Genomic DNA, 27,000 nt, shown 5'->3' on the forward strand with positions numbered 1-27,000 from the left:
GGGATATGACCCCAGACACTTGACCAAGCAGACGTCTAAGGCAGGCATCTCCAATCCTGCTCCTGGAGCGCCGCTGCCCTGCATGTTTTAGGTTTCTCCCAACACACCTGAGTTTAATGCTCTGCTCGTTATCTACTTGATAATGAGCAGCTGAAGCTTGTCACACGTTTGGTAATCATCAGACTCAGGTGTGTTTCAGCAGGGAGGAACCTAAAACACGCAGGGCAGCGGCCCTGCAGGAGCAGGATTGAGGATGCCCGGTCTAAGGTGCGGACCTGTGGACGAGGGTGTGTTTGGCACAGAGATTGTTGCTAATTGCCATTGTTGCTCATTTCAGGTTCAGCCAGATTGCTTGCATTGTTAGCAATTTGTCCTAATTTACCACCCACATAATCCATTCAGCGTCCTCCACACACTACTATTTTTAACTTTGTCACATTGTCATTCATGAATCATATACTGGCTGACTTGACACAGAAGTTACGGATGTCTCTGCTTTGGATCAAATGATAATGCTAAAATGGTTGTATGATGGTTATAAATTACCACTATGAAATGTTATGCCACTTGTTTCTGATTGACTGTTAATTGTACATCGAAAACAAAGGTTAGGTCAGCTGTTTTCAACATGCAGTAACTTTTTCCCCCTCGTATTTGTTGAGGCTGTCGCTATATCCTGACATTACGTGACAGACTGATGGTGCTACTAATGGCATCTGCCAGATTCCACCACGCAAAGGAAAACAACCAATGAGAGCAGAGCTAGTCTCTACCATCAGACTGTGAAAGTGCTGATCAAAAATGCTTTTTTATGTCAAAGATTATGTCACTGTTTTCCATATTTCTCACATAAAGTGTTCTCAGAAAGAATATTCAGTGTATTGTTTACTTGTAAAATCAGAAAGTTTGAGACCAAGTCGAGCCCAAATCCAGCACCGCCCGGACAAACATTCTCATTTTACAGTTAAACAATGAACTAAAATTTATTTCTGAAAACAATCAAGCAATACAATAACATAATCTTGATTCATATTTGATATGCACTGCCTAACTTCACAGTTTGATCAGAGTTAATTGACACCGCGTCAGAGACTCCCCGGCTCTGATTGGTTGTTGTCCTTCAGGCACAGTGGAATCAAAAGCCATTGGCAGCCGCAGGTGGAGGCAGAGGTGCGTGATTCGTTCACAAACTATCTCTCTCGTATAGTCAGGATAGAGTGACAGTTTCAGCAAATATGAGAAGACGCTCTCCGGGTTCACTAACTACATTGTTGGTGCTACATTTTATGTGTAGGAACTTTTCTCATGCTGCTGCAGAGGTTTGGTTTTATTTTGAGCAGCATTAGTGGTTAAAAAAGCCGCTTTATTGCCTTCACCTTACTGCCCTGAGCTAATCACTGTTAGCCACGTCCTGCTGTTAATAAATAGTTTATACATGAAAAAACTGTCTCAATGGCTTAGTTGATGTATGTAAGTGCTGAAAAAGACCACGGGAGGATTTTATGCCGGAATTACACTTTAAGTTGAAAACTTGTTAGCAAACATTTAGCCATCCTGCAGATATGGAGCAACATTATCATTTATTTGGATTCTTGTTTTCATCTCATATTCACTCTTATTCAAGATCTGGTTTTGAACTCCACCGACTCCCGAGGGAAATATCTGGCTCTAAATGTTCTGCCATGTTCACCATAACGTGGCCCGTCTGCTGGTTTGGTTCTGAGCAGGTAGCATATGTGGGTTTTTACAGGTTTTTTTTAAACTGAAAACAGCTACCAGCTGCGGCCCAAAGTGACACCAGAGAGCGGTGAGAGTGCACAAAACCAGTCAAAAACTGCAGACCACAAAACTAAAACAATGAGTAGAAAGATGCTGTGAACAGCAGTCGGGTGATGTCATGGTCATTTGATTGAACTCTTCAGTGTGAGTTACAATTCGCTGCGTGGAGCCGCTAGGAATTCACTCTCAAGGTGTAGAATAAACTCGGTAATTAAGATGTCCATACAACCTGACATCCTTGAAGTGTCACTTTTTTTCACACCCCTAACATGACATAATACAGCAATCTGTTCCTGGGAGATTTAACATAAAGGACAAGAATGTGTGTCAGATTAGCTGCTATATAAAGTTATATAAAGCAATTCATGAAATCTGATGTCTTCATATCCTCTTTGTTCCACGCTTTTGCATTTTATTATGTTCTTTCCTATTTTGTTGTTATACGCTGTTGTTGAGTTTGTAAAATCTGTGAACAGGGACTGCTTTTCGATTGCTTTTCGCTTGCTTGTTATTAGGCCTTACTGTTTGAAAAGTAGGTCTGACGCCGAAAATCAGTGCCTGCATGTCCTGCTCTGTCCCACTTTAATGACTCTGAAGTCCTGCGGTTTCTGTTTCATGTGTGCCAACAGATGCTCATTTTTTGGCATTTGAGGATAGTGGAATTAAAGTGAGTGAGGCAGTGGAATAAAGCTTTAACATCTGGATAACCAACATCATTAACAGGCAATAGTAAAACTGTGTTAGAAAGGAGCATGCATTCCTGTGGAAAAGAAAATAGAAAGCATTGAAGTTAGAGCACAAGAAGACGAACGGAGAGCAAAATTGAAGAGTACAGGGCGGGGATGTAGGAGAAGAAATCTCCTGAACAACTGGAAAAAAACATCAAAGCCGTGTTTCTTCAGTACCAGTACTTTTCGCTTTTCGATTCTGCAACCGATCGCCGTTGCAGAAATGTGTTTCGATGTGCTGTGAAGTCATTTTCAACGCGACACTCGCTGAATCCTTTCCCTTTCATCGTCAACCAAGCAAAGCAATGTCTGCACTTTGTCAGTTGTATGCCAAACTACGGCCATTGTTAGCAGCTCACTTGGCTGTTTAAAAACGGCAGGTTTGTGCGGGACGTTACGTGTGGAACAAGTGACGATTCTTTCAGACCAATCGGTGATCTGCGGTGGTTTGACTCCCCCTTCCAGTATCGGCTCAGCTCGCTTGGAACCTCGACCGAGGCGGGTACCAAAAAAAGGTACCATTACAAGAAAAGCACAACTTTGCCAATGGAAAACCATAAATAGAGCGAATACAGTCGAGTCATACCACAAAATGTAAAAGTATCAGCATGTGTTCTATAGTGTAAGTGTGTTTTTATAAGTGCATGCAAACCAAAATCAGCGAGTGCAGCTGACGGGTAATGTAAGAGCGATGGCAGGGGGATATAATGCAGCCTGTCTGGATATCAAACCCTCCAAACAGAACAGAAGAGCAGTGACAGCAGCACTGAAATATTTATCACTGTTTCCATTTCACATGCTCTAATTGCCCCTGTATCTATCTGATGTAGAGACGGAGGAGGGGATACAAACAGAAGCCGAGAGAAAGAGGAAGAGACGTGGGGAGATAGTCATCAGGTACATATTTACAGTTCAGCCCTAGACTTGTTAATTCATTTGTCACTGTTAGTCTTAAATTGAGTTCCTGTGTGTTTCTTCCTGAAGGCTGGGTTCATGCTGGATGTAAGAGGTTAGAGACATTTTGCCTTTTCTGCAACTATTGTGATGTTGTCTCGACCTTCAACAATCTCCAGTCGACATCTGACGCAGGAAACACAAGCTGCTCAATCTGAACAATCTTGTGGTCTCCATGTAGTCAGGGGCACTTGTGGACACTTTGGTGCCCAGGCCAGACTTCCACTGGCGCCCTTACAGGGGTTGATTACATCATTAGAATATTTCACAACAATTAAAACACTTTTATGTTTGTTTACCTATGTCACGCATTTTCTGCTCTGTGCCGTGTCATCAACATCTGTCTACGGAGCTTTTTCAGTTACTTAGACATGTCAAAGCAGGAAAAGCACAGGTTTTATTGACAGCATTGAAAAACAACTGCATTCCTTTTAGGTGAGCTTCTTCCACGGCCCTGGTACTACGCATGGACGGCGCACTGGCATGGACGGCTTACTGAGACACTCGATGGGATTTAAAATGCGTGCTGTGAAAGGAGGTCTAGTCCCTCATGCTGTCCTGTCAATATTAATATTACTATTTAACTCACATTTTCCTTCATTTTACAACTTACACTACACACTTTACGCCTACAATTAATCAAGCAATTTAGACAGATATTATATAGCTGAATACTTTAATATTTAATGTGCTTGTTTCCTATAATATTTAGTATTTTCTGTAACATCCACAGATGTTACAGGACGGTAAATGCACTGCAATTATTAAATTATTATTCTTATTAATACACACACACACACACACACACACACACACACACACACACACACACACACACACACACACACACACACACACACACACACACACACACACACACACACACACACACACACACACACACACACACAGCCATTGGGAGCAATTTGGGGTCCGGTGTCTTGCCCAAGGACACTTGGGAGGAGCCGGGGATCAAACCATCAACCCTGCCATCAGTGGACGACTTGCTCCTGAGCCGCTGAGCAGTGTAGGGATAGAGACAGACGCTCTTCAGTCTCGGCATGAGCCAAAAAAAAAGGCATTTCTGCTCTCTGCCATATCATTACCTGAAACTAACTGGCATTTCTATATATTTTGTGGCTCAGTCACTTGCTCGTAACTCTTTAGTAGATTAGCATCCAGGCATGTAAATAATGGACAATGCTGAAGTTTCTTAAACCTGCATTCCCTCTCATGTCCAGCAGAGGGTGACTCCACTGGCTCCAATAAGAAGTGTGGTTGTATAGAAGTCACTGAGAAAATGAGCCTGCTTCTCAATTTAATAAACATGTTACTAAGGAGTTTATGGTCTCAATCGTTAGTTTAAAGTCTTATTCAAGACAGCATGGTGTTCATTTTTAAAATGTAGGTCCCATTTAGAGTAAGAAAATTGCTTCAGGTCGGGGCTACACAACGACCTATCAGAATAGAGATAATAATAAACTCCTGGCTCATGGCTTCCTAACGATGGCTACCCTGCGTCCATTATTTTTGTTCAGCTATAGTGGCTACAAAGGTAGACTATTACGTCAACACACAACTACAGTAGCTCAGTCCATGGGGACAAATTGGCTTGTGAGTCGCAGAACAAGTTACCGTACAGACCAAGTATGGAGATGGACTGGCCATGGATGGATTACTGTACGGGCCTATCCACACAAAAAATCCACACAAAATGACTACAGAGATGCAAGACGAGCGCAGAGAGATGCCAAATGATTGCAAAACATCTAAAAATAGATGCAAGACTCCATGATTTAACCTTTTACCTAATGAGGATTTACCATTAATAAAGAAATTTACATTTTTAAATAAGTGCATTTTACAGGGTAAATGTTAGCGTAGCGTCATAGTTCCCTCTTTGGATGTGAGGGGCCAATGAAATTCTGTTCAGGGCCCCGAAAAGTCTTGGACTGCCTCTGTTTGAGAGAGAGAGAGAGAGAGAGAGAGAGAGAGAGAGGGCGAGGGATAGAGAGAGAGATAGAGAGAGAGAGAGAGAGACATGTGGGCTGACTGTGAAGGATAGAGGGCGGAGAATACGGAGAATAGAGGCAGAGAGACCTCCACACACAGAAAGAAAGAGAGAGAGAGAGAGAGAGAGAGAGAGAGAGAGAGAGAGAGAGACATGTGGACGGACTGTGAGGGATAGAGGGCGGAGAGAGAGAGAGAGAGAGAGAGAGAGAGAGAGAGAGAGAGAGAGAGAGAGAGAGAGAGAGAGAGAGAGAGAGAGAGAGAGAGAGAGAGAGAGAGAGAGAGAGAGAGAGAGAGAGAGAGAGAGAGAGAGAGAGAGAGAGAGAGAGAGACACACACACACACACACACACACACACACACACACACACAGGCAGAGAGGCAGGGCTCCGGCACTTGGTCGGTATGTAGCAGCAGCAGCAGCGGAGCGTCTGCACCGGGATTACAAAGAGGGAAAAACGCGCCTTGGATAGAAAATATCAGCCGCGGGAACTAAAACCAGCCGAGGATGAGCCACACACCGTCCGCCTGAAGGAGACTAAAAACACGCCGTTATTCCGCTGGTTAACCACATTTTTGAACGAAAATGGCGAACGAGTCCCCGGCCAAGAGTCTGGTGGATATAGACCTGGCATCCCTGCGGGTGAGTGTGTGTCTCGCACACATTTCCAGAGTGCATTTTATTTATTTTTTCATACTCAGACATAAAAACACAACCATGTCGTAAGCAGTGCTGTTGTTGACACAACCCTGCGGTGGCTCTCTTTGTCTTAATATCCGCTGGCATGGGAGGCCAGCAAAACCGGGCGCAGCCGGCTCCTACATCAAACGAACCTATTTGTAAATACTACAAGGACTCAATGCATCTGCCTATTTTATACATATGTGTTTGTTTGTTTGTGTTATGCTGTTTAAATACAGGATCCTGCTGGGATTTTCGAGTTGGTGGAAGTGGTCGGAAATGGCACCTATGGACAAGTCTACAAGGTTAGTGCGAGCCTCCATCTCTATATATATGTGTGTGTGTGTGTGTGTGTCTCTCTCTGTGTGTGTGTGTGTTAAAAAGCCCCAACCGAGTGAACAAACGGGCAGAAACTGTAGCACAAACATGCATTTATGTATTTCCCCCCCTCTCACGGTCTCAGGAACACGTTTATTCTAACATGTCCCCTCCCCTCCTTCACTCGGGACCGGTGCAGTCTGGACTGGATTATCTCTCCGATAGCCTCTCGCTGCTTCACATCCATTCATTTTTTCTTTAATTGTAGCGATGCAAACATCACCCCAGCACACCTATTTTGGTCCCAAAGAAGCCCCTCCTCCTCCTCTCATCCACACCCCAGTAAAATATCCCTCGCATACTGTACGCTATGCAATGCACTGATCGGGCCAACCCCATCCGTGCATGACAGCCTTTTTTACCACGCTGACCGACTTGTGCGCCATTGGGTGGGCGGTGTTTCATTGCGCATTTGTGCACACACTATTTGCCCGGCAGGCCTTTTTGCTGGAGAGGCTCTGTGCTGCATTCATAGTGATAGGCCTGTTCATCCCATCACACACACACACACACACACACATAGTGGAAAGGGGCATCTGATGGAGACCTCGGTGCTCCTGCAGCCCAGATCTCCACCTCAGAGATGAGCAGCGACATCATCCTGCTGTTGCCTGGTAGAAACGAGAGCAAAGGCAAAGAGGAGGACTGTGTCACAGCTGCTGGATCTGTCCGGGCTGCTACCAAGCTCTTTCATTTGGAAGTAATCACGCGCAGAACTCTCCTGTGAGGCATATGTGTATTTTTGCTGTTGTATGTGGCTAATTGAAACCATGACACCGTGTTTCTACACTTTATCCAAACTTTGCATTTGTGAGCACTAGAGTCTGCTGCATTAAAATGGCCTGTTTGGGATTATGTCATCCTAATGTCATGTGAGATGAAAGGCAGCTCGAGGTAATATGGTTATGACCTGTAAGCACTCACTCCATAGCATAACATTTGCGTAAGTTGTTCGGCTGTTATTGACTCTCATTTGCTTGTGGCTGGAAAACTGACCCATGTGCTGTTTTTCCTGCTGTGTTGCATTGCAGCAACCGTCCCAAAACCCTTTGGAACAGATTCAAGTGAAATTCAGTGAACGTTGAGCACCTTTAACGTGTGGTTGCAGATGTGGAGTAACTCATACCGCTTGCTGTAGTTATTGCAGACCTAATTGAAATACTGAATATTTATGTTTTCTAGCATTGAGCTCTGTTCTTATGAGTGAGAGGGTTTAAAGGTCCCATATTGTGCTCATTTCAGGTTCAGGCTTGAACTGTAATGTTCAAAAAACATGTTATTTCCCTCTGAATATACATGTATTCACTGTCAGGCATGCTCCTTTAAGTACCTGTGTCTTAAAGAGCCCAATCTGCTTTGATTGGTCAGTGTTCATGTCTTCCGCATTATAGTTGTGACATCACAACCGCACAGAAGTCCAGACGGCTCGTTTGAATGCACAGTTATAAAGACACACAATGTAAAACCTTTAAAACAGACAAAGAAGCATTATATTGGTGGTTGATGGTTTAGTTAACTTGCATTATGGACTTTGTTGGCTATGTCGTTAGCTGCACGCAGAGGCGTCTTTAAGCTAATGTGTGGCCCTGAAATCATTTCATCGTGCAGTTCTTCTTCTAGGAGCAAATTGATCTAATTCTGATAGTGAAATTAGTAATTTCGTGGAGGTTGTGATGCTCAAAACTATGCATCCACCGTTTTTTACAGCCGCAACAGTAGCGACCAAATATGGTAGCGACTGCGATGGAGTAGCCCAGTCACAGAACATGCACACAGAGAGGGTGGGTACATACTTTGCGGATTGGGCAGCGGGTAAAAACTTATAGCAAAAAGTGGGCGAATCGTTTATTTCTTCCTTCATGTCAGGGGTGAAACGTAACAAAAGCAGCTACTGGTTGGCCGCTAAATATGCGGAGCTCTTATGGCACTGAAGGCAGCATTAGTGAAGCAGAGCCAGAGGGGATTCTTTCACCTCAGGATGAGAATCCACACCTGGAGACAAGTCGATACGGTGGAGGTGCAGCAGGATCTGTACATGACAAAGCTCCTTTCTCAGGCTCTCATGTTACTCCCGCTGCCGTTTCTGTACCCCGAATGATTCTGTTAAAACGGTCACATCAAACAATCTCACAGGAAAGCACCTTTTGAGCGTTATTCTGCTCCTTTTAGACTTAAACCTGATATTGCTTTGCAGTTAATAGGCCGAGGCTCGTGGTAAACATTACGCAAAGTAACTGTGTAATAATGAAGTATATATGAGGAGCCATTTTGGGCCTCAAAGTCTGAGAAAGCACAGCAGATGGGCATGTTACTCACCTGAATTGCCGTAACAGAATTAGGCTGTAAGACGTTGACGCTGCATCATCACAGCCTGTAAGCTCACACACACATCAGAGCCATTAAATCTTTCTGTTGCATGACGACCAGAGTTACTCAGCATGATAAATACCCAGAACTGTTGGCTCTCTCACACATGTTTCGGGGTAAACAGGACAGTACATTCTTAATTTACACATGTACAATATGGCGTCAGTGTCCACAGAACAATCTCAAGGTCTACCGTATCCCCAGCTTTGCCTCTGAGGATTACACAAGTGACCGGCAACGATTTCCGCCGCTGAGACGAGTGTCACTTTGAATCAGATTGTGCGGTTATAGACAATGAGGCCGGCCCCGAGGCGAGCTTCAGTGAACGCCTGCTCTGCTGTTACCTCACAGTGTGTGAACGACGAAAATGTCTCCTCCTAATTAAGCGCGGTGGCGGCTGTACGGGTGCGCTCGGTCGTATCTTTTTTGGTGTCGGGAGTAAACAACACAACTGAAATCACATCTTGATTTGCTTCGAGGGTTTCTTTCTTTTGTTTTATTTGTGTGTTTTTTTGTTGTGGCTCGGGGGAGGATGGCGGCCGCTGTAAACGTTTCATTATAGAAGGGGACAAGTGGTTGTGTAAATGCCCGGGTGCACTGGAACACAGATTAACCTTGACATTTTGAGTTTACTTCCTCAGGATTCGGTGAATCATAACCACGTGTGCCATGCGAGTTTGAGTGAGGATGAACCAAGCAAATTTTTTTTTTTGGACTGCGCCGCCTTGCCTCGCAGTCATCTCACCGAAAAACCTGTGTGTGTGTGTGTGTGTGTGTGTGTGTGTGTGTGTGTGTGTGTGTGTGTTTGGTTCGGCACATGTGCACTTGATCCCCAACACTTGGCGATTGGTTGGGCTTCCCAGGCTGACGAATAGCTGCAGAGTGTGACCGACCGAGGCTCGTTGCAGCTGTGTGCACTGACAACAGCTGTTGGGATGGAAACATAAAATAGAGAGAGAGAGAGGGGGGGGGGGGCGGGGGGGGGGGGGCATGCAAAAGTAAAAGAGAGAAGCACTTACTTTTTGATCACCAAAGTGTTTTAAAGGCCTCAAACATCTCAGACGTAGCTGGTGTTCATACACTTTACACCAGACTAAAATCTGTTAGTCTGTCCGAGATTTCAATTTTAATTGAAAACATCTGTCAGTAGGTTTTCAGTTTCACTTATCTTCCATGCCATTTTCTCATACCCATGTGCTGATCAGCCTTATTCTGACTTAGTCAAAAGTAGTATAAAACAAATATTTCTAGAAAATGCACCATTATGTAATCTCTGAAACTTTCCCCTATGAAAAAGTAGGTTAGCGAGGAAATGTCTACATCACAAAGACAAAGAATTTGATTTAAAACAAGGCAGTAAATCGAGGAAAATTCATCAAGAACAAAACAAATCGCCAAAATGCCAAAAACACTCACAGATAAGGTGGAATAACCCAAACTTCATTAACAGCAACCAAGCGTAAAAAGGTCAGAGGTCACCGTGTTTGTGTTTCCATTAAACAGTGGGAGGTAGAGGACGAATTAAATCCGAGCTGGAGGAATTTTTAAAACCCTGGGGTAAGACCGCACTCAGCATGTGGGGCTGGGAATCCCCCTCTCTGAGGAAATGGTTTAACCCGTTAAAGACTTGCTGAGTTTTAGACCCGCTGCTTCTTTCCTTCGAACCACAGCTGCGATTGTGTCAGCCTTGCAAAAACTTGTGGGACTTTTTTTTGGGTTTTATTCTCTAAAATAGAGCGAAGCTGGAGTGTGTTGGCGTGGGTGTCTTGTCGGCAGAGAGCGGGTGGATGTTTGTGAGGAAGTAGTGAAACGGCGGAAGTCATCAATGCAGTGAGGAGAAGTTGGTGGCTTTGCTGCGATGGCCAGATTAGAGAAACCACAACGCTGGTCCTGTTCTGCTCTTTTTCATGTATCCACATGAAATGTCTCCGCAGCTTAGATAATGACAACATGACACTGAGTAAACCCGGCTGACTGGGTTCAAGGCAGATAACGGCGAAGAAAGATGCTGCTGTTAAAATCGACCTAATTACCGTCACGCTCAAGAATACAAAATATCAATTTAAACTATTCTGCGACGACAACTAATGATTATTTCCAATAGTGATCAATCGGATAATCATTTTCTATATTATAAATTCATTTACAATCTATGAAATCTTAAAAAAATCTCAAAAAATACAGAGAATCCAAGGGTTCAACTTGATATTGCGTGATTTTTCAAACAATCAAAACCCCCCACCATAATTTTAAAACAGAGAAAAGCACCAAATATTTACATTTAAGAAGCTGGAAGTATTACAAAGAATGTTTGGTGTGTTAAATTACCTTTAAAATTAATGTATTATTGACATTATTGATCACTTATTGTCTGTTGATCAACCGGAATCTTTACATAGTGATATGCACAGAATGTCATCTATATACCGTATTGAAATAATATAAGAAAACAGTAATAATGCATAAATATGTATTTTTTTTTAAAGATTTAAGCCTTTTTCTTTAAGATAATACGCTTTAATCATGAGACCAGACCAGACTGAACAACTTTTTGTCTGTTAAATGAATAATTGGGCAGAAAAATAAGAAAGAGTCGGAGCTCTGCAGGTGATTTATGCGATTTCCTGTAAGTGATGAGGATGAACCCTCCATCATATCAGTGTCTCATTCGGATGCACTGTATTGTAATCTCTGTTCCCTAACCTGTCATTTCAGTGGTATGGGAGGACTTCTCTCCAGCCTTCCTGTTTTTTTTGGTGTTGTCAGATATCGTGTGTGTGCGCGCTGCAGGTGAAGGCTGCATGTCCGCTGGGGCGTTCTCTTAAAAGCAAATGTTGGTCCTGTTTACCTTTGGGATCAGAGGACGTGAAACTTCAGCAGCAGACTCCTCCCCCTTTAACACTATCCTGTCTTTCACATATCCAACTTCCATCCACGCTGTACATCCCCAGAAAAGAATTTGATTCATAAGATGACTTCACAGGAAGCTGGTGCAGAGACGTGAGAGTAGGTGTGATGTGTATGATGATGACTTTAAGATCTGACAGCCAGGGAGAAGCATTTTCTATCAGCCGCAGGCAGGAAACATTTATTTATCAATAAATCAATCTTGAGCTCAAGGCGGTGTCTTCAAAATGCTTCAGTCCAACACCCAAAGGATTTCCATTTACAATGATATAAACAGAAACGGAACATAGAGTGAAATGTATGCGTATGTACAGATAAAGCAGTCCCTCCTCCTCAGCTTCTCCTCCTCCTCCTCCTCCTCCTGACATTATAACAGGAAAGATGCTTTTTTCCTCTGCTGTCTTGATAAAGTGAAGCTGGGTGTGGCTCTCCAACAGCAGTCTGTCATCAGCAGGGCAGAGCACCATCACTGCGAGTCCCTCAAGAGGAGATTCACCGCAGCACTTCACTGAATGCATGGCAGATCTAGATGCATGCGTGTCTTAAGTGCCACCGTGCCGTGAGGTTTCTGCCTCTCTTTATCCTCCTCTAAGTTCACATCTGGAGCTGAAGAAAAACACTCCTAGCTGCTGATGTTTCAGTGTTTCCTTGACCCATTCATGCACAGATTAACAGTACACACATTTGCCTTATCAGGACAATAATGGCTGCTATTAATTACTGGATATTGACTGGTTAAAAATACAGTCAAACAGGCAACGACATTTGGTTTTCTTTGCTTATTTTACTAATAAATTAATTAATCATGTAGTGTTTTGCTTGGCTCTCCTATGGAGAATCAGTCTGGCTTTTTCAATGTCATTAGTCTTTAGTTCTAGTGTTCAATAACAGTGTAAATAAAAGCCGCAATTAATGATTATATTAATGGAGTCCTCTTCTAAATTTAAATTTAAATTGTTATATACTAAATCTATTAAAAAAAGATCCCAAGGTGATGTCTACAGATAGCTTGTTTTGTTCCACCAACAGTTCGAAACCCCCCAAAATATTATTTACAGTGATATAAAAAAGGTAAAAGCAACAAATCCTCATTAAATGACCTCAACGATTAATTGATTATAGCAAACCTGTTGTTTATTAATTTACAGTTGACTTCATTAAATCAACTAATGGTTTCAGCACTAGCATCTTCAACTGTCTGGGGAAGTTGTTGACATGTAAAAAGCTTTCTTTAAATTTCAATTATTATACTTATAGATAGAAACCCAAGTAATTGCCTATAAACTGCTTTAACTCAAGGCATCAGACGCATACACACATAGCTCTTAATTTCTATTGTTTTCTACTTATTCCACTTATACGGGGTCTATTTATAGGCCGGCCCCAGCTCTGTAAAGTGGAACTACAAAGCTGTCAGGAGCAATAGACTCACGCAAAGCTGGCTCACAGACCTTCCGGCTATTCAAACTGGAATGTTAGTCGTGTCTGCGGTGACCTTTCACAGGACAGGAAGTGAAGTACGACCAGCAACAACGACTGCAGCTGCAGTAAAGCTGCAGTAAAGCTGCAGTGACTCCAGTGGGAACTTTTCTCCACAGTCAAAACTACTGTTATCTGCCGTGACCTTTTCCAATCAGAAGAGGTGGAAACTCTGCCGCCGATAGCCGCAACAGGAACTTGACCACGTCATGATTTATAATAGAGAAGTCGGGCTGCTTTGTGTTCCTGAAGAGGGCTGCACCGAATCATTGTTTTCAAGTGAACCCAACACACCAAACGTGCCCCAAAGCTACTTCTTTAAACTACACTTTTAAACCGACTTCTTTAAGCCAACTTTAAGGCTATTTACATCAATAATAAGACCCTCAAAGCAAACTTTGTTGTTTGTAGCACCCTGCTTAAAGCACTAATGCGCAATTATAGATCCAGTGCTTATCTTGATTGGATGATTATGATACATACTTATTAGTTCTGCTACACTGATTAAGAATAGTTTTAGTATGATAGTGTCTGGTGAAGTAACTGCCACTACACCTATATGACAATTAAGTGTTAATAATACTGCAGCAGTGATTAAATACACTGCTGATCTATTAAATGCAGTCACGAGTGGTATCAAAGAGTAATTATAGAAATAGATATATATATATTTTTTTTTACACAAAGGTGACATTCTTTGTACCTTTCATAATGAGTCTGTTAGCAGTGACCAGCTCTGCCTGCTAGCTAACAGTTCAGCTAAAAATAAGACCCAGAGCCTCAGACAATATCTGGGTCACGTTCTTTGATGCTCACTGTGTCGACTGATGCGGCGACTGTGCTGCTGCTGCCGCTGGTGATCAGTACATGCATCCATACATCAGCAGCAAGAATGACGTGCTTTTCGTTTCTGGAGATGAAACGGTATGGAGAATACATATCACGATTATAGTGACCAAAATTAGCGAGGTTATCAGTTTTACCACGGTTGTTAATGTGCCGAAAATGTTCAAAAAGTATTCATTCTGATTCACACCAAGTTGAAAACCCCAGATGCATTAAGCGGCACTTTTTGTTTGCAAAAGATTAAAAAAATAACTTTCATTCTGCATGTTCTGCAGACATGGCTACTGTCTTCAGCACTCTTATAAAAATTTTTGACCACACCTAAAAGGCTGAAAACCATCCGCCATGTTTCTATAGATGTAAAACAACCCACATTGCAAAAAATGGGAAAAGCATCTCTTTAACAGACTGCTTGTTTCACTGTTGCATTCATCATAAATGTACATGTAGAGGATGAAGTCTATGAAAATGAAAGCTCTTATTGATTATCACACCTCCTTTTGATTATCACTTTGTCACCGTAATGTGGTTTTATCATCTCCTTCTCAAGATAACACTACACCTCTGAATTGACTTTTGACAACGCACTTCCTGGGTGTGCGTTTTTATCAGGCGGCAGGGCGTGAAAGCTCAGACAGGAGAAGCTGCGACAAAGACCACTGTCAGTTTGCTGAGCCTCCAAGATGAACTCTTAAAAAGGAGAAGAGCTCTCTGTCTCTTTTTTTCCTCCTCCGCCGGCCCACCCAGCCACACAGGCCCAGTCCTGAACCTGAGGTAAAGATGGGAAAAGCTATTCCTCCTCTTCTCTGGCTACTTAGAGCCTATCCTCAGTGTGGTATGCGAGGGTCAGGGTGCATCCATGAGAGGGAGAAAGAGAAGAGATGTTGGGATTAAGCAGTGGAGGAGAAAAGCTTTGAAATGAGGGACTGATGAAAGAGGAGAGGGGGGAAAAAGAGCAGCAGAAGGCCAGTCGGTCGCTCCTGACTGAGCATCACCCCTCTTCAGCCCTGGTCTTGTGTCTCTGCGGGGATGAGGAGGAGTGTGAGGGGGGGGTTTGATGGAAGGCACCATGGTGGGTGTAATCCCTCAGCAGCAGACGGCACACGCTGAGAGGAAGAGCAGGGAGTCGTCAGGATAAAGAGCAAGATTTATTAAAAATAATTCATCAGCTGCTCTCTCAGTTTTCCCACTTATCAAGATGTAATGGGTCACTTTTTTATTTCAGAAAGATACTTTTTGATCACTTCTGTCAGACTGGTGCTTCCTCTGTGCTGAGGAAATGTACAAGTCATTAAATGTGTGAAATGATTTATTACTTTATAAAACGTACCGTTAACGACTTCTTGATTTTTCTTATTTCAAGATGATCCCCTCCTGTTAAGCCGTGTAGTCACGTGATATAATGTTGTAAATTATTACACTAGACATAAGTGTGTATACGTGTGTAGGTAGGCAATATCTCTCCTTTATAATTAGTTAAAAAGACTGTATCAGTGTATTTATTTCAGGTGATGATGCAGCCATTGAAGCTGTTTATTATTATTATTATTATTATTTTTAATTGACAGAAATTCCCTCTACTTCACTTGTCAGTTTATATTTATGGTCTGTATGATGCACTATATGGCTGAAATGAATATATGATTAATCAGTTAGTAGTTGAAAGTGACTTTAATAATTTATTCTTTAAGTTACTCATCAATCCAAATGCCAAACGTTCGCCGGTTCGAGCCTCTCAGATGTGAGGATTTCTGCTTTTCTCTGCTTATTTCATTGTGAATCGAATATCTTTTGGGTTTTTGGACTGATGTTCACGTCACCTTGATCTATGTGAAATTAGGATGAACATTTAATACTAATTTCCTGCCATTTTATAGGTCAAATATAAAACAATCACTACAAAATCAGAAGGTAGAAAAGGGAACTCCTACTTCTTATTGAGTTATTTTTAATTATTAAGTGGAATTTTGCAAAAAGATCTACAACCTCGAGTCGAGAGAGTTTAATGGAGCATGTATAAACTTTCATCTGGTCTGAAAAAGTAAATGATATAATAATAATGTTGACGATGTAGCAGCTTGTTTTACTGTAATGCTACTGTAACGGTCTCTCCGGTTCAGTGTAAATCCAGACGGCTGCATCAGCTGTGTCCCATTGACACTGCTATAAAAATCGCCATAATTAACTGATTTATTGTTTTGGTCGTTGCTGGCTCCTGTAAGCGTTTATATAATGCAACTACAGTATGTGTTAATGTGGTGTTGGGTGGAGCGACGGGTGCAGGCAGACAGTGCAGACAGATGGCTTGTTGCTGTAGCGGCGAGGCAGTGATGCTGAAGAGACACAGATTATCATCGGATAGTTTTCCAAATTGAAATTGTAATTCATGTTGTATTAAAACATGTATATATTTATTTCAGTCAGGTATCTGATGCCAGCAGTTGGTAGTGGCCTCCAGTCATCATAATAAAATCTTCTTTTAAGATGAAACTCCTTTTTTCCTGATGAGAGCTGTCCTTCCGTACCGTGCCCAAACACGTTCTACGGGTAAAGCCTAGTTCATTTGACCAGTGTGAGTGAGACCGCTCCGCGCCTAGCTGCTGCGAGCTTGCCGTCCACGTCCCTTTTGAGAGAGGTGGGCTTTTGTAAAGCGTGTTTGCACATGTACGAGCATGAACATGAGCACGTGTACGAGCACGAGGCCTACTGCGGCTCTGACGTCATTTTATGACTGTTCGGACATAGAAAAAAAAAAAAAAAAGAAGACGGACCATGCACAGACATTTAACAACAACAACAATGGCGGCAAAAGGTTCACGTTGGTGTGATGCGGAGGTGGAGTGTTTACTGCAGATTTGGTCAGATGAAAATATTCAAAAACAGTCGACAAGACGCACAAAAACTCAGGTCTATGGAAAGATTTGTAAACAAAGCGACGCATGGCGATGACGTCAATCAATGCGTGTGACATGTTACGGCGTGATGACGTATGGACAGGCAAGAAGCATTCACGCGAGGCCCAGGCAGTGGGAGTACAAACGGGCCTTGCCCGCGGGGGGAGAGGGAGGGGGGGGGCAAGTACCCTAAAGCCCGGGGCATGGTGCGGGCGGACAGTGTGAGTGCGCCCTTAGTGAATACTAGAAACATGAGCTTGTTTGTTGCTCTGATTGGTCGTAGTCGGTCCTAGTGCTATGCGTTGGTGCCGCCCCTTGAGTTAGGAAGGTCGTTGCCATACCCTACGTCTGGATAGTCAAGTGATTTAATCCTCTTTTTCCTTCCTCTTCCTCACCTTTTTCCTCTATTGCTTCAAACATTTTCATTTCCAGCAGATTTTGCTCCAGTTAAGTGTACATGCATGTTACCTCTGTCAGAATTAAGGTTTATTTCTTCTACTTCTCTTGGCCTACGCCGTGTTAGTCTTCGTGGTTAAACTGTGGTCCTCATTGTACATCTCGTTGGATAAGAGTGTCTAAATGCTGAAGGGCTGAAATGTAATTTGGAAGCTGAGGTCAAAGGGTTGTTTTCTGCATGAAAAGGCTGTTGTGTGACTTAGAAAGAAGGAGATTTGTAGTTTATTGGGTTGATAATGTCTCCCGTTATGGACAGAAGACCCTTTGTGTTTTAGCTCTTCCGTCCTCAACATGCGGACACGCTGATAGACAAATTAATGTTAGTTTTAGCTTCATTTTGCTTAATATTTCCTGTATGGTAAATCATTCAAGCTTCAATAACTGTTGGCGAGCCACAACCTAAAATAAATACTCAGCGTCCATGTGACCAAAACTAAAGTCCAGATGGAGGAGCAGGAAAAGGAAAATGGATCATAGAGCAAAAACAAAAAGATTTATCCTATGTTAAAGTGCTGACACCACATAACATTTTCATGTGTTTTATTATTCAAGAGGTTTATCATTAGATTCAATCTTTAGATCAAGTTGCCACTGTTGCTAGTATATTCTCTGAAATGCTCAAAGTCACAGAGTATTCATCGCCCTGATTCACTGAGTACGTCAATGCGTCAGTCTATTTTCTTGAACTACACAATGAAAAATAGCGTAGTCGCAAATTCAAAAGATCAGGCAACAAGCGCGGAGTCTACAGCCGTGTTAGCGTCACTTTGAGCCTTAGCTTTGAGCTAATGTCAGCATGCTAAAATGCTCACAATGACAGTGCTGATTTTAAGCAGGTAATCGTCAATAAACAACTGAGGCTGATGGGAATGTCATTAGTTTTGATGGCATTTGATCATAAACCAGTTAGGATTTTGACCTGATGGTGGTTCATCCTGAGGTTAATCTCTATAAACAGATTCTACATTCCTATGCAGACAGGACAAGATTTGGCAATGGGACAAGATTTGGTTAGTGGAAGTGGTATAGTTTGTAGTGCCAAGATTTAGCAAACACGTGTGAGTAGAATCCGGTTGCACCTTCCGTGTGGAGAACAAAAGAAGTTGAATGCATCGGCCGGAATACTATCACAGAACCCATGACAACGATGTAGCTGTTCATTAGCTCTCTGTTATCATTTAGCATTCATATGCACATATCTGTTCAACACCAACTCCATTCTTGCATCTCAAGTTGCCAATCGGACCTTAAACTATGACTGCTGCTCCGAAGAGGAAGTCTTGGCCTGGATATTTGCTGCCTGAAATATTAGCTGTTGCCCCGAGAGGCTAAATTCCAATAGTTGTTCGAAAGATTTCAATCAGAACAGCAAATGTCATTCATTCAAGCTTCATTTATACTCGAGAGGTCATTGAGATTATTGATTATTTTACAATGATATCAAAGATAAACAACAAAGATAATGGGCAATGTCATCACAAAAATGAAAGGCTATTAAAACTTCCCAATTTAGGAAAATCATTTGATAGAAGAAAAATGACGATATGTAACAATTACAAGTTGAGGTTCAGAGGATTAAAATCCGATTTCCAAAATGTCCGGAAGGTACAAAGTTAACCTCATTGAGACAGCAGAGGAATGTCAGAGCATCATTAAAGGGATTCATCATCCGCAGAGCATGAGCGTCGGTATGAAATGTCACAGCAATCCATCTAATAACTGTTGAGATCGTTGAGATCGACCGACAGACAGGCGTGCTGCTGGTTTTTAATGTGATGAAATAAATAAAACGATCCTTTTTCTGGATCACAAATGAGGATGATTGTATTTATTTCATTGGCCCATTAACGTCTTTATTAATGTCATCAATAATATCCTTATAGGAGGAACCTTCGAAACCTAGTTAACTAATGGTATTTCTTCACGGCATGGCACCGACTTGACTCACCCCACATGTGCTTTTCCACCGCTGCCTTTACCCGCTTCAAGGTTACTTCCAGTAACTAAAATAATATCTATAGTAATGTGAATATGACTTATATGTTATGGCAGTTAATACTGCAGAATAGTAGAAACAAGCACAGCTGAGGTTATAGATTATAATAGTAGCAGGAAGCGTCATGCAGGACCACGGCAGCAGGCACCACCACGATCAGCAGAGACCTGCGAGACGACAAAGCACAAACAACTCCGGGAGTGAACCATGTGTGACAGATGTTACTCTCATACCGTCGCTGGTGTTGTGATTTTCTTCCTAGGTTCCTGCTCTTTTCGGCGATCGTCTGGAGCTCTGCGTATTGCTGTTGTCTAGCCCCTTATTTTAAGTTTTATAAAATGTAGGTCACCAGTATGTAAGATATCTCTACAGGCATTCCTGTTCTTACGTCACAACATCTGCTGTTGCTGTTTAGAAGCCAGGGAGCTTGATGAGCATCTGTAAAATAGCGGATAAACACATTTAATTTCCTATAAAGTCTTCACAATAAAAGTCCCCTGTTTCTTTGTTATTAGCTGAGTTAAGCTCTTATTACAAAGCGGTTAAACCAGGGAACGCTGGGTTTTCATCAGCGGGAACTTAGTACTTTTAAAAATGCCTTTCTCTGTCATCTGCACATACATGAGTTAAATCTCAACATGCACACGTAACCCCACTTTAGTACTACTTTGACCGAGGTAGTATCCAAAACTTGCGCTAATGGAAAACCAAAAACGAGCGAGTCGAGTTGTACCGTGCAGTGGAAAAGCGTCATTACATTGTATCAGCCCAGCTCTAATATAAGCCATTCTCTGGCTCCTCTTGTTGGCATATGATGGTAATAAAAAACAACAGGAGTCCTAAAGATGTTTTTTTTTTTTTTTATGTGGCTCATTGTTTGTCATCTGGACCCACTTCAAACCAGATGGCAATCAGTAGTCTAACAGTCGAAGCTGCTCACTAAAGTAATAAAGTAGGAACTATTGGAATTTGGGGAAGTAAGGACACAATAAGAGTGCAGGTCACAGACTCTGTAGCTGCTGCAGCGGCTGCATTTAGGACATTTAAGACAATTGATAATGTATTTTTTATTTTCTTGTATTTTCATATCCTTTGTCTTCATGAGTAAGTGAATCAGATTGGACCCCATCCTTGGATTTGCGCTCAGCTTAATGGTCATGATGAGTCATGAGCACACACGCACGCGCACACACACACACACACACACACACACACACACACACACACACACACACACACACACACACACACACACACACACACACACACACACACACACACACACACACACACACACACACACACACACACACACACACACACACACACACACACACACACACACACACACACACACACACACACACACACACACACACACACAGTTATATGTCCAAGGTCGGAGAGGCATCAGTCATGCATGTCGAGTGTTTCTAGATGGGTTTCAACTCTCTCTTTCTCTGTCTCTCTGTCTCTGTCTCTCTTTCTCTCTCTCTCTCTCCCTCCCTCCCTCCTCCCTGGACTCCACCCTTATTGATTTTCCACAGCACTAGCTAGCATCTCATACAACGGCCCCTTCATTCTGTTATCTGTGACCTGCTCTCGCCTGATAAAACCCTGTGAATGCCTCTGTGTTTAGAGCCAAAATGGGCGCCACCTGGGCGCTGCCTGCTCCAAGTTAGGAATGGGGGGGCTTTAGATGGTCACGTGTGCATGTGTTCACCAGTGATGCTGTTTCAGACCAACCCAACTTGCTTTCATTAGGTTTTTAAATGTTCCATCAGTGACAAATATCTGCTCTGATGTTTTAACAAAAGCGTAATGATCACCTGGTATTTTTGTGGAGGTCATTCTGTGTGTCCACTCAGCCTGTTGCCATGTTGACCTGCAACTAAAAGTCACTAAGAAACCAGGAGTTGGAGATCCACAGTGGTGTTTCCACATCTTTGGTCATTGCAGAGGTCTACTCTTCATCCATCAGGAAGGTGAAGGAGATTAGTGTAATTCAATCATAGATGTGATGTGCGGCTCTGGCTAAATACTGGACTAGTAGACTGAGTAAGAATTGGACTAAGATAAAGGCACTACCAAGCATCCCTCCTGGTGGCTTATTATAGCCCCTTCCCCCATTGACACAGACACACACAGACACACACAGACACACACAGACACACACACACACGCGCCAGCTAACTCTCAGCGTCTGGTCGGGGCTCCTAATGACAGTTGTTGGCCTGTCTGAGCTTCTTTGGTTTAAACGGGTGGACACGGCAGACATGGTGTGTGAGCGTGTGTTTGTGTGGAGTGTGTAGGTGGGAACATGGGGGGGGGTTACTGTATGTGTGACCATCTGGAGCGGAGAAACAAAGCTGCTATTGGGTGGGTGGGGGGCTGTTTGTCCTGAGTACAAGCTTAAAGAGAAGTCTTGAGGAGCAGATTGTTGAACCGAGGGAGAAGAAAGGTTTGTAAGTTTGTGTTTTAGTTCAAAGATATAAAAGTGGTCTGCGAGCCTGCAGTGACACAGCTGCACCAGTCATTTGTCTTTGCCTCCTAATCTTCAAAGTGAAAAACAGCTTATCAAATATCTCAGATAGAGCTGCAACTAACATTTTGTTGATTAGGCTTTTAATGGAACATTTACTTCATAAAATGTCAGAAAAATACACAAAAATGGCCAAAACAGTTTCTCCAAGTCCAAGGTGACGTCTTCAGATGTCTTCTTTTGTCAGACCAAGAGTCCAAAACTCAAGCATACCCAGTTTAAAATGATATAACACAGACAAAAAGCAGCAAATCCTCAATCGGAGAATCTGAAACCAGAGTTTGTTAGTTAAAAAAATCTTGATAACTGACTTAATTTTCAAAGCTGTCATCTACTTTTCTGTTGATGGACGGATCAATTAATGAACTGAACTGTTTTGGCACTAATGAGGAACTGAATAAAGAGACAGAAGTTCATATCCAACAACAACTAGTTTTTAATATATATATGTGTACAGTGTATATATATAGCGTATATACTTTTATATACTGTATATATATACTTTTAATGGCACATTAAAAGTATATATTTCCAACCTATTAGAAGCTACAAAATAATGAATCTGATAACTATTATTTTCGATTGATTGGTCGGTCTACATGCAAGATGCCCATCACTATTCATTAAATCCCAGAATGATATCTTATTGGGTTTTGTCCACCCAGCAGTGCAAAAACCCAAACATATTCTATTTACTGACACACAAGATGTTGAAAAGTAGGGAATCCTCACACCTGAGAAGACTGTTTGGCACTTTACGGGAGTAATTGATCATCAGTATTTTTGCCCATATTTCCCTGCTGAACGACTAATTGATAAATAGACTAATTGTTCCAGCTCTGAACAGTAGGATCCAAACATTAATAGTAACCAGCAGCACACAGTATATTTATGTGTTGGGAGTCACACTGAGGTCAGCTCAAGAAATGACTTTTTCTTCTTACAAATGTTTATTGAACTCAAAGTATAAATCTTTCTTTATTTCTGCCTTTCATTCATTGTGTACGTCTCTGTCTCTCTCACATGCACACACACACACACACACACACACACACACACACACACACACACACACACACACACACACACACACACACACACACACACACACACACACACACACACACACACACACACACACACACACACACACACACACTTGTTGCCGTAGCGATAATAAATCCTGCTTTTCTTCCATGGAGCTCTGTAGCTTCTTTCAGCCCTGCACACAGCGAGGCAGCTGGCAGGGACGACTGACAGCCTCATTAGCTTTTGTTTTCATCTGCTTCAAAAACACTGTGAGCCGGTCTGAGCCGGTCACCTGACCGCGAACCCCGCCGTGCGATTGGACCGCAGCACTGAGCCTCAGCCAGCTGACCGGAACCCAGGCCTCTGATTGGAGCCAGAGTTTCTCAAAGCACTTCCTCCTGTAGCCGGGCAGACTCTGTGCAAACTCCCGTGAGTGCTTCAAAAACACACATATAGGCAGCAGTCAGAAGAGACAGTTACAGGAAGTGCTCTGAGCTGATGAGAGACACAAAGTCCTTTAATCTAAACTGAACACACAAGGTTTCCATCTCACTGTTCTGACATTTGGAAAAGCCTCACGATGTTGTCGTGACTCCGAGGCTGATGGTGTTACCAGGCAGATACAGAAAATGAAACGCACCTCCCAAGTTGCTCGTGCGGGGAGGGAGAAGCTGCTGGAGCTTGAGTTTGAGTTAAAGCTGAAAAGTGGTAACTTTCTGTTTTCTGAAGCTGTCACTTTATCCTGACAGCGATGAATGAGACGTACCAACTTTGAAAAAGTAACTCTCTGCTCTGCCTCCACCTTCTTTCACGCTGCTTGTCACATTCACCGATTGACACAGACATTCATGCGATGATGGCAGAGGCTGCCTGCCCATCATCTATCATTCATTCAAAACCGCCCAAGGACGCTTCGACATGTGGACTTCTTCCAAATGGGGAACGACCTGCTCTGAGCCAGAGGCAGCCGACACAGTAACAGAACATATTCGATCTGTGTTGCCGCGTTTCACAGTTTGATCGGAGTTCACGGGCAGTCATTGACACTGCGTCAGAGACTCCTCGGCTCTGAGCGGTTGGAGGTCGGGCGCGGTGGAGGTAGAGATGCGTGACTTTTTCACAGATCGTCCGCCCATTGTGCTGTCAGGATATAGTGACAGTTTAGGCTACGTAATATGGCATAAAAACACACAACACAAACATATTTTTCATGGAAAGTTCAGCTTTAAAGGAACAGTCTGTCGTTTTTGGAACTTTCCTTGTTTGCCCTCAAAGCCTGGATCACAGTAGAAAATCAATATTGGTTACATCCTGTCCAAAAATAGGGTTGGTGTATCTTATCACAGCAACTGCTCACTGAGCTCCAACACAAAAAAATCTATTCTGTTGTAGCACCTCCAGACACCTGCTTTGGTTTCAAAAGCCTCCCTATTTTTGAGGTCTCAAGGTTTGCAAGTATGATCTAGTAGCTCGTAACTGCCAAGCACTGAAAGTTGACATCTGAATGCTTTGTCAGGGCTTGTGTACATATTCTTTATCCAATTTCCAAAACAACTGAAGAAAATACGAGATTTCTATTGAATAAAAAGTCTTGAAAAAGAATCTCAGCTTCCAAAACTGGTATTGAAAGTATTCTCTCATACCAGTACCTCATTCCCCGCCATCGCTTTACTGAGACAGCCTTCTACTTTAATCTCTCCGGATGCATCAAGAACGTCCCAAAATACTTGAAGATACACCCTCTAAGCATCATTTTTTTTTTTTAGTCACCTCTGTCACTGTCCTTGTCTGTCTCATTTCTGTCTCTCTGTTATGTCACGACCACCTCATCACACGCACACACACACGCACACGCACGCCCTTCTCCTCTGGTGTATTGGCGATCATGTCAGGCACAGTCTGTGACGGAGCCTGTTCTGTTGCTGTGTGTGTTTGGCTGTTTGCTGCCCAGAGCGTGTTGTCAGCAGCTGGTACACGGGTCGCTGTAGGGTCAGATCTGGCACTGATGCCCGCCTACTGCTGTCCTCTGACCACCCTTCCCTTTGATCATTCTCTGTTCACCAGGTTGCCTCAGAGACGGGTTTTTAAAGTGTTTAGCCGTCCGGCAGTCGGGTTCAAAATAAGAGGGGGTCTGGCAAAATGAGCCGCAGTGTCTGACGCTGCAGACACTAGATTTCTGTTGTTGTGTGTTGATCAACCGATCGAACATGGCGTTAATAAGGGAACACCCAATCACATCACATACAGTGTTTGTAGGGTTACATTAAAACAATTAAAATAATTTAAGAAAATGTGAATGAATCCATCCATCCATCTTCAACCACTTGTCCCTGTCGGGGTCGCGGGGGGACTGGAGCCGATCCCAGTTGACATCGGGCATGAGGCGGGGTACACTCTGGACAGGACGCCAGGACGCCAGTCTATCACAGGACACATAGAGACAAACAGAGACAGACAACCATTCACACCTACGGGCAATTTAGAGTCATCACTTAACCTAACACCTGCACGTCTTTGGATTGTGGGAGGAAACCAGAGAACCCGGAGAAAACCCACGCAGACACGGGGAGAACATGCAAACTCCACACAGAAGGGCCCCAGCCGGGATTTGAACCTGGAACCTATATTTGTATATTATTCAAGGAGAGCGTTGATCGTAGCTCTGTTGTGGCAAGATTTGAATCACCTTTCTTTAATGTCAGTCCAAATATTTAAGCTCAAATGCAGTTCTGTCACACTGTGGCCAATCTTTGCTTTAAAAAAAATAAAAAAAATAATAATGCTATTAAACAAATACACAAGTTGAATTCCTTTAAAAATGTATTTTCCAAAAGCTGAAAAACAGATTTTTCAACAAGTGCCCCCAGATGTTACCAATAGCGGGGATCCCACATGCTATACCTTTTTACAACCTCTACTTACAGCGTCTCTCTTGTCCTCTCATCTCTGCTCTGTACGCACAGCCTGCAGCTCAGAATTTCAGGTTTTTTACACAGTCTGGTTGGTGCAAACCGTTTATTTGTGTAATATAAAGCTTTTTTGAGGAAATGTCACCTGTTTAACGATTTGCGTCTGTTTTCTGAAGTTTTTCACGGATGATGCGTTCAAGGGCAGTCAGAAAGTTAAACAATCTGACAATAATGTCTGTATTTAAAGTTTCTTGCTAAGATTAATTGTGTAATTATCACATTAAAACAAAAGAAAAACATGTTTTTCAAATCCTCCAGCTGTTTTGAGGTTCTAATTATTAATCCATGAGCCAGAATACGACTTTTTAACCTACTCTGTAGATCCACATTAGAGAACAAATTATTAATACTTGATTTACTCTTAAATACTGTAATTTATACTGTTCATTTGATAGAATATCCGCTGTTGCTGTACCACTGCTGTACTAGCATGTTTCTTTTATATAACCAAGGCACTTGTTCCTGTTCTCGTTGTTAGTATTTATAGTCTGTTTTGTAATAAATGACCGCATTATCCAACAGGTAGACAAGAGTCCCATTATTCTCTAAAATGCTCCCCTCTGCTCCGCCATCACAAAACACGTCCGGAGAGCACAGAACAAGTGGGACATCGGGAACTTATTACAAACCCTGACTGTTTCTCTTTTTGGACGTCACCTGTGTAACCGCAGGTGAAGTTGCAATTTGAAGAAAATGAAAAAGAGGGAAAGGCTGCATGAGGCTTTGGTTGTTCATCGAACCGTAGAAAAAGTCACGTCAGCCACTTGGAAACACTTGATCCATAAATAACTCTCCTTTGTCTCCTTAAACCTCACTGACACACACCACCGACCTCAAGAACAAGCCTGGACATGTCTGAGTGTGTGTGTGTGTGTGTGTGTGTGTGTGTGTGTGCAGCCCAGCTAACACTACATACAAATTCTGACCTTGATTTGAGTATGTAGCACATTTACACTAGGAATATATTTTATTCTCTACCTTTTA

General features: G+C 42.7%; 1 protein-coding gene across 4 annotated transcripts in view; it reads left to right on the forward strand.

Moving 5' to 3' along the window:
• Nucleotides 1-5,887: 5,887 nt before the first annotated feature.
• Nucleotides 5,888-27,000, forward strand: part of LOC310952779 (mitogen-activated protein kinase kinase kinase kinase 4-like) — a 105,145-nt gene continuing 84,032 nt past the window's right edge. For all 4 annotated transcript variants that reach the window (XM_083921484.1, XM_083921485.1, XM_083921486.1 and 1 more), the window contains exons 1-2: nucleotides 5,888-6,114; nucleotides 6,393-6,458. In XM_083921484.1, coding sequence (XP_083777610.1) covers nucleotides 6,058-6,114; nucleotides 6,393-6,458 — 123 coding nt within the window. In that variant the 5' untranslated portion in view covers nucleotides 5,888-6,057. The remainder of the gene's footprint in view (nucleotides 6,115-6,392; nucleotides 6,459-27,000) is intronic.

This window comes from Echiichthys vipera (assembly GCF_963691815.1).
Source record: "Echiichthys vipera genome assembly, chromosome: 10".
Taxonomy (NCBI): domain Eukaryota; kingdom Metazoa; phylum Chordata; class Actinopteri; order Perciformes; family Trachinidae; genus Echiichthys; species Echiichthys vipera.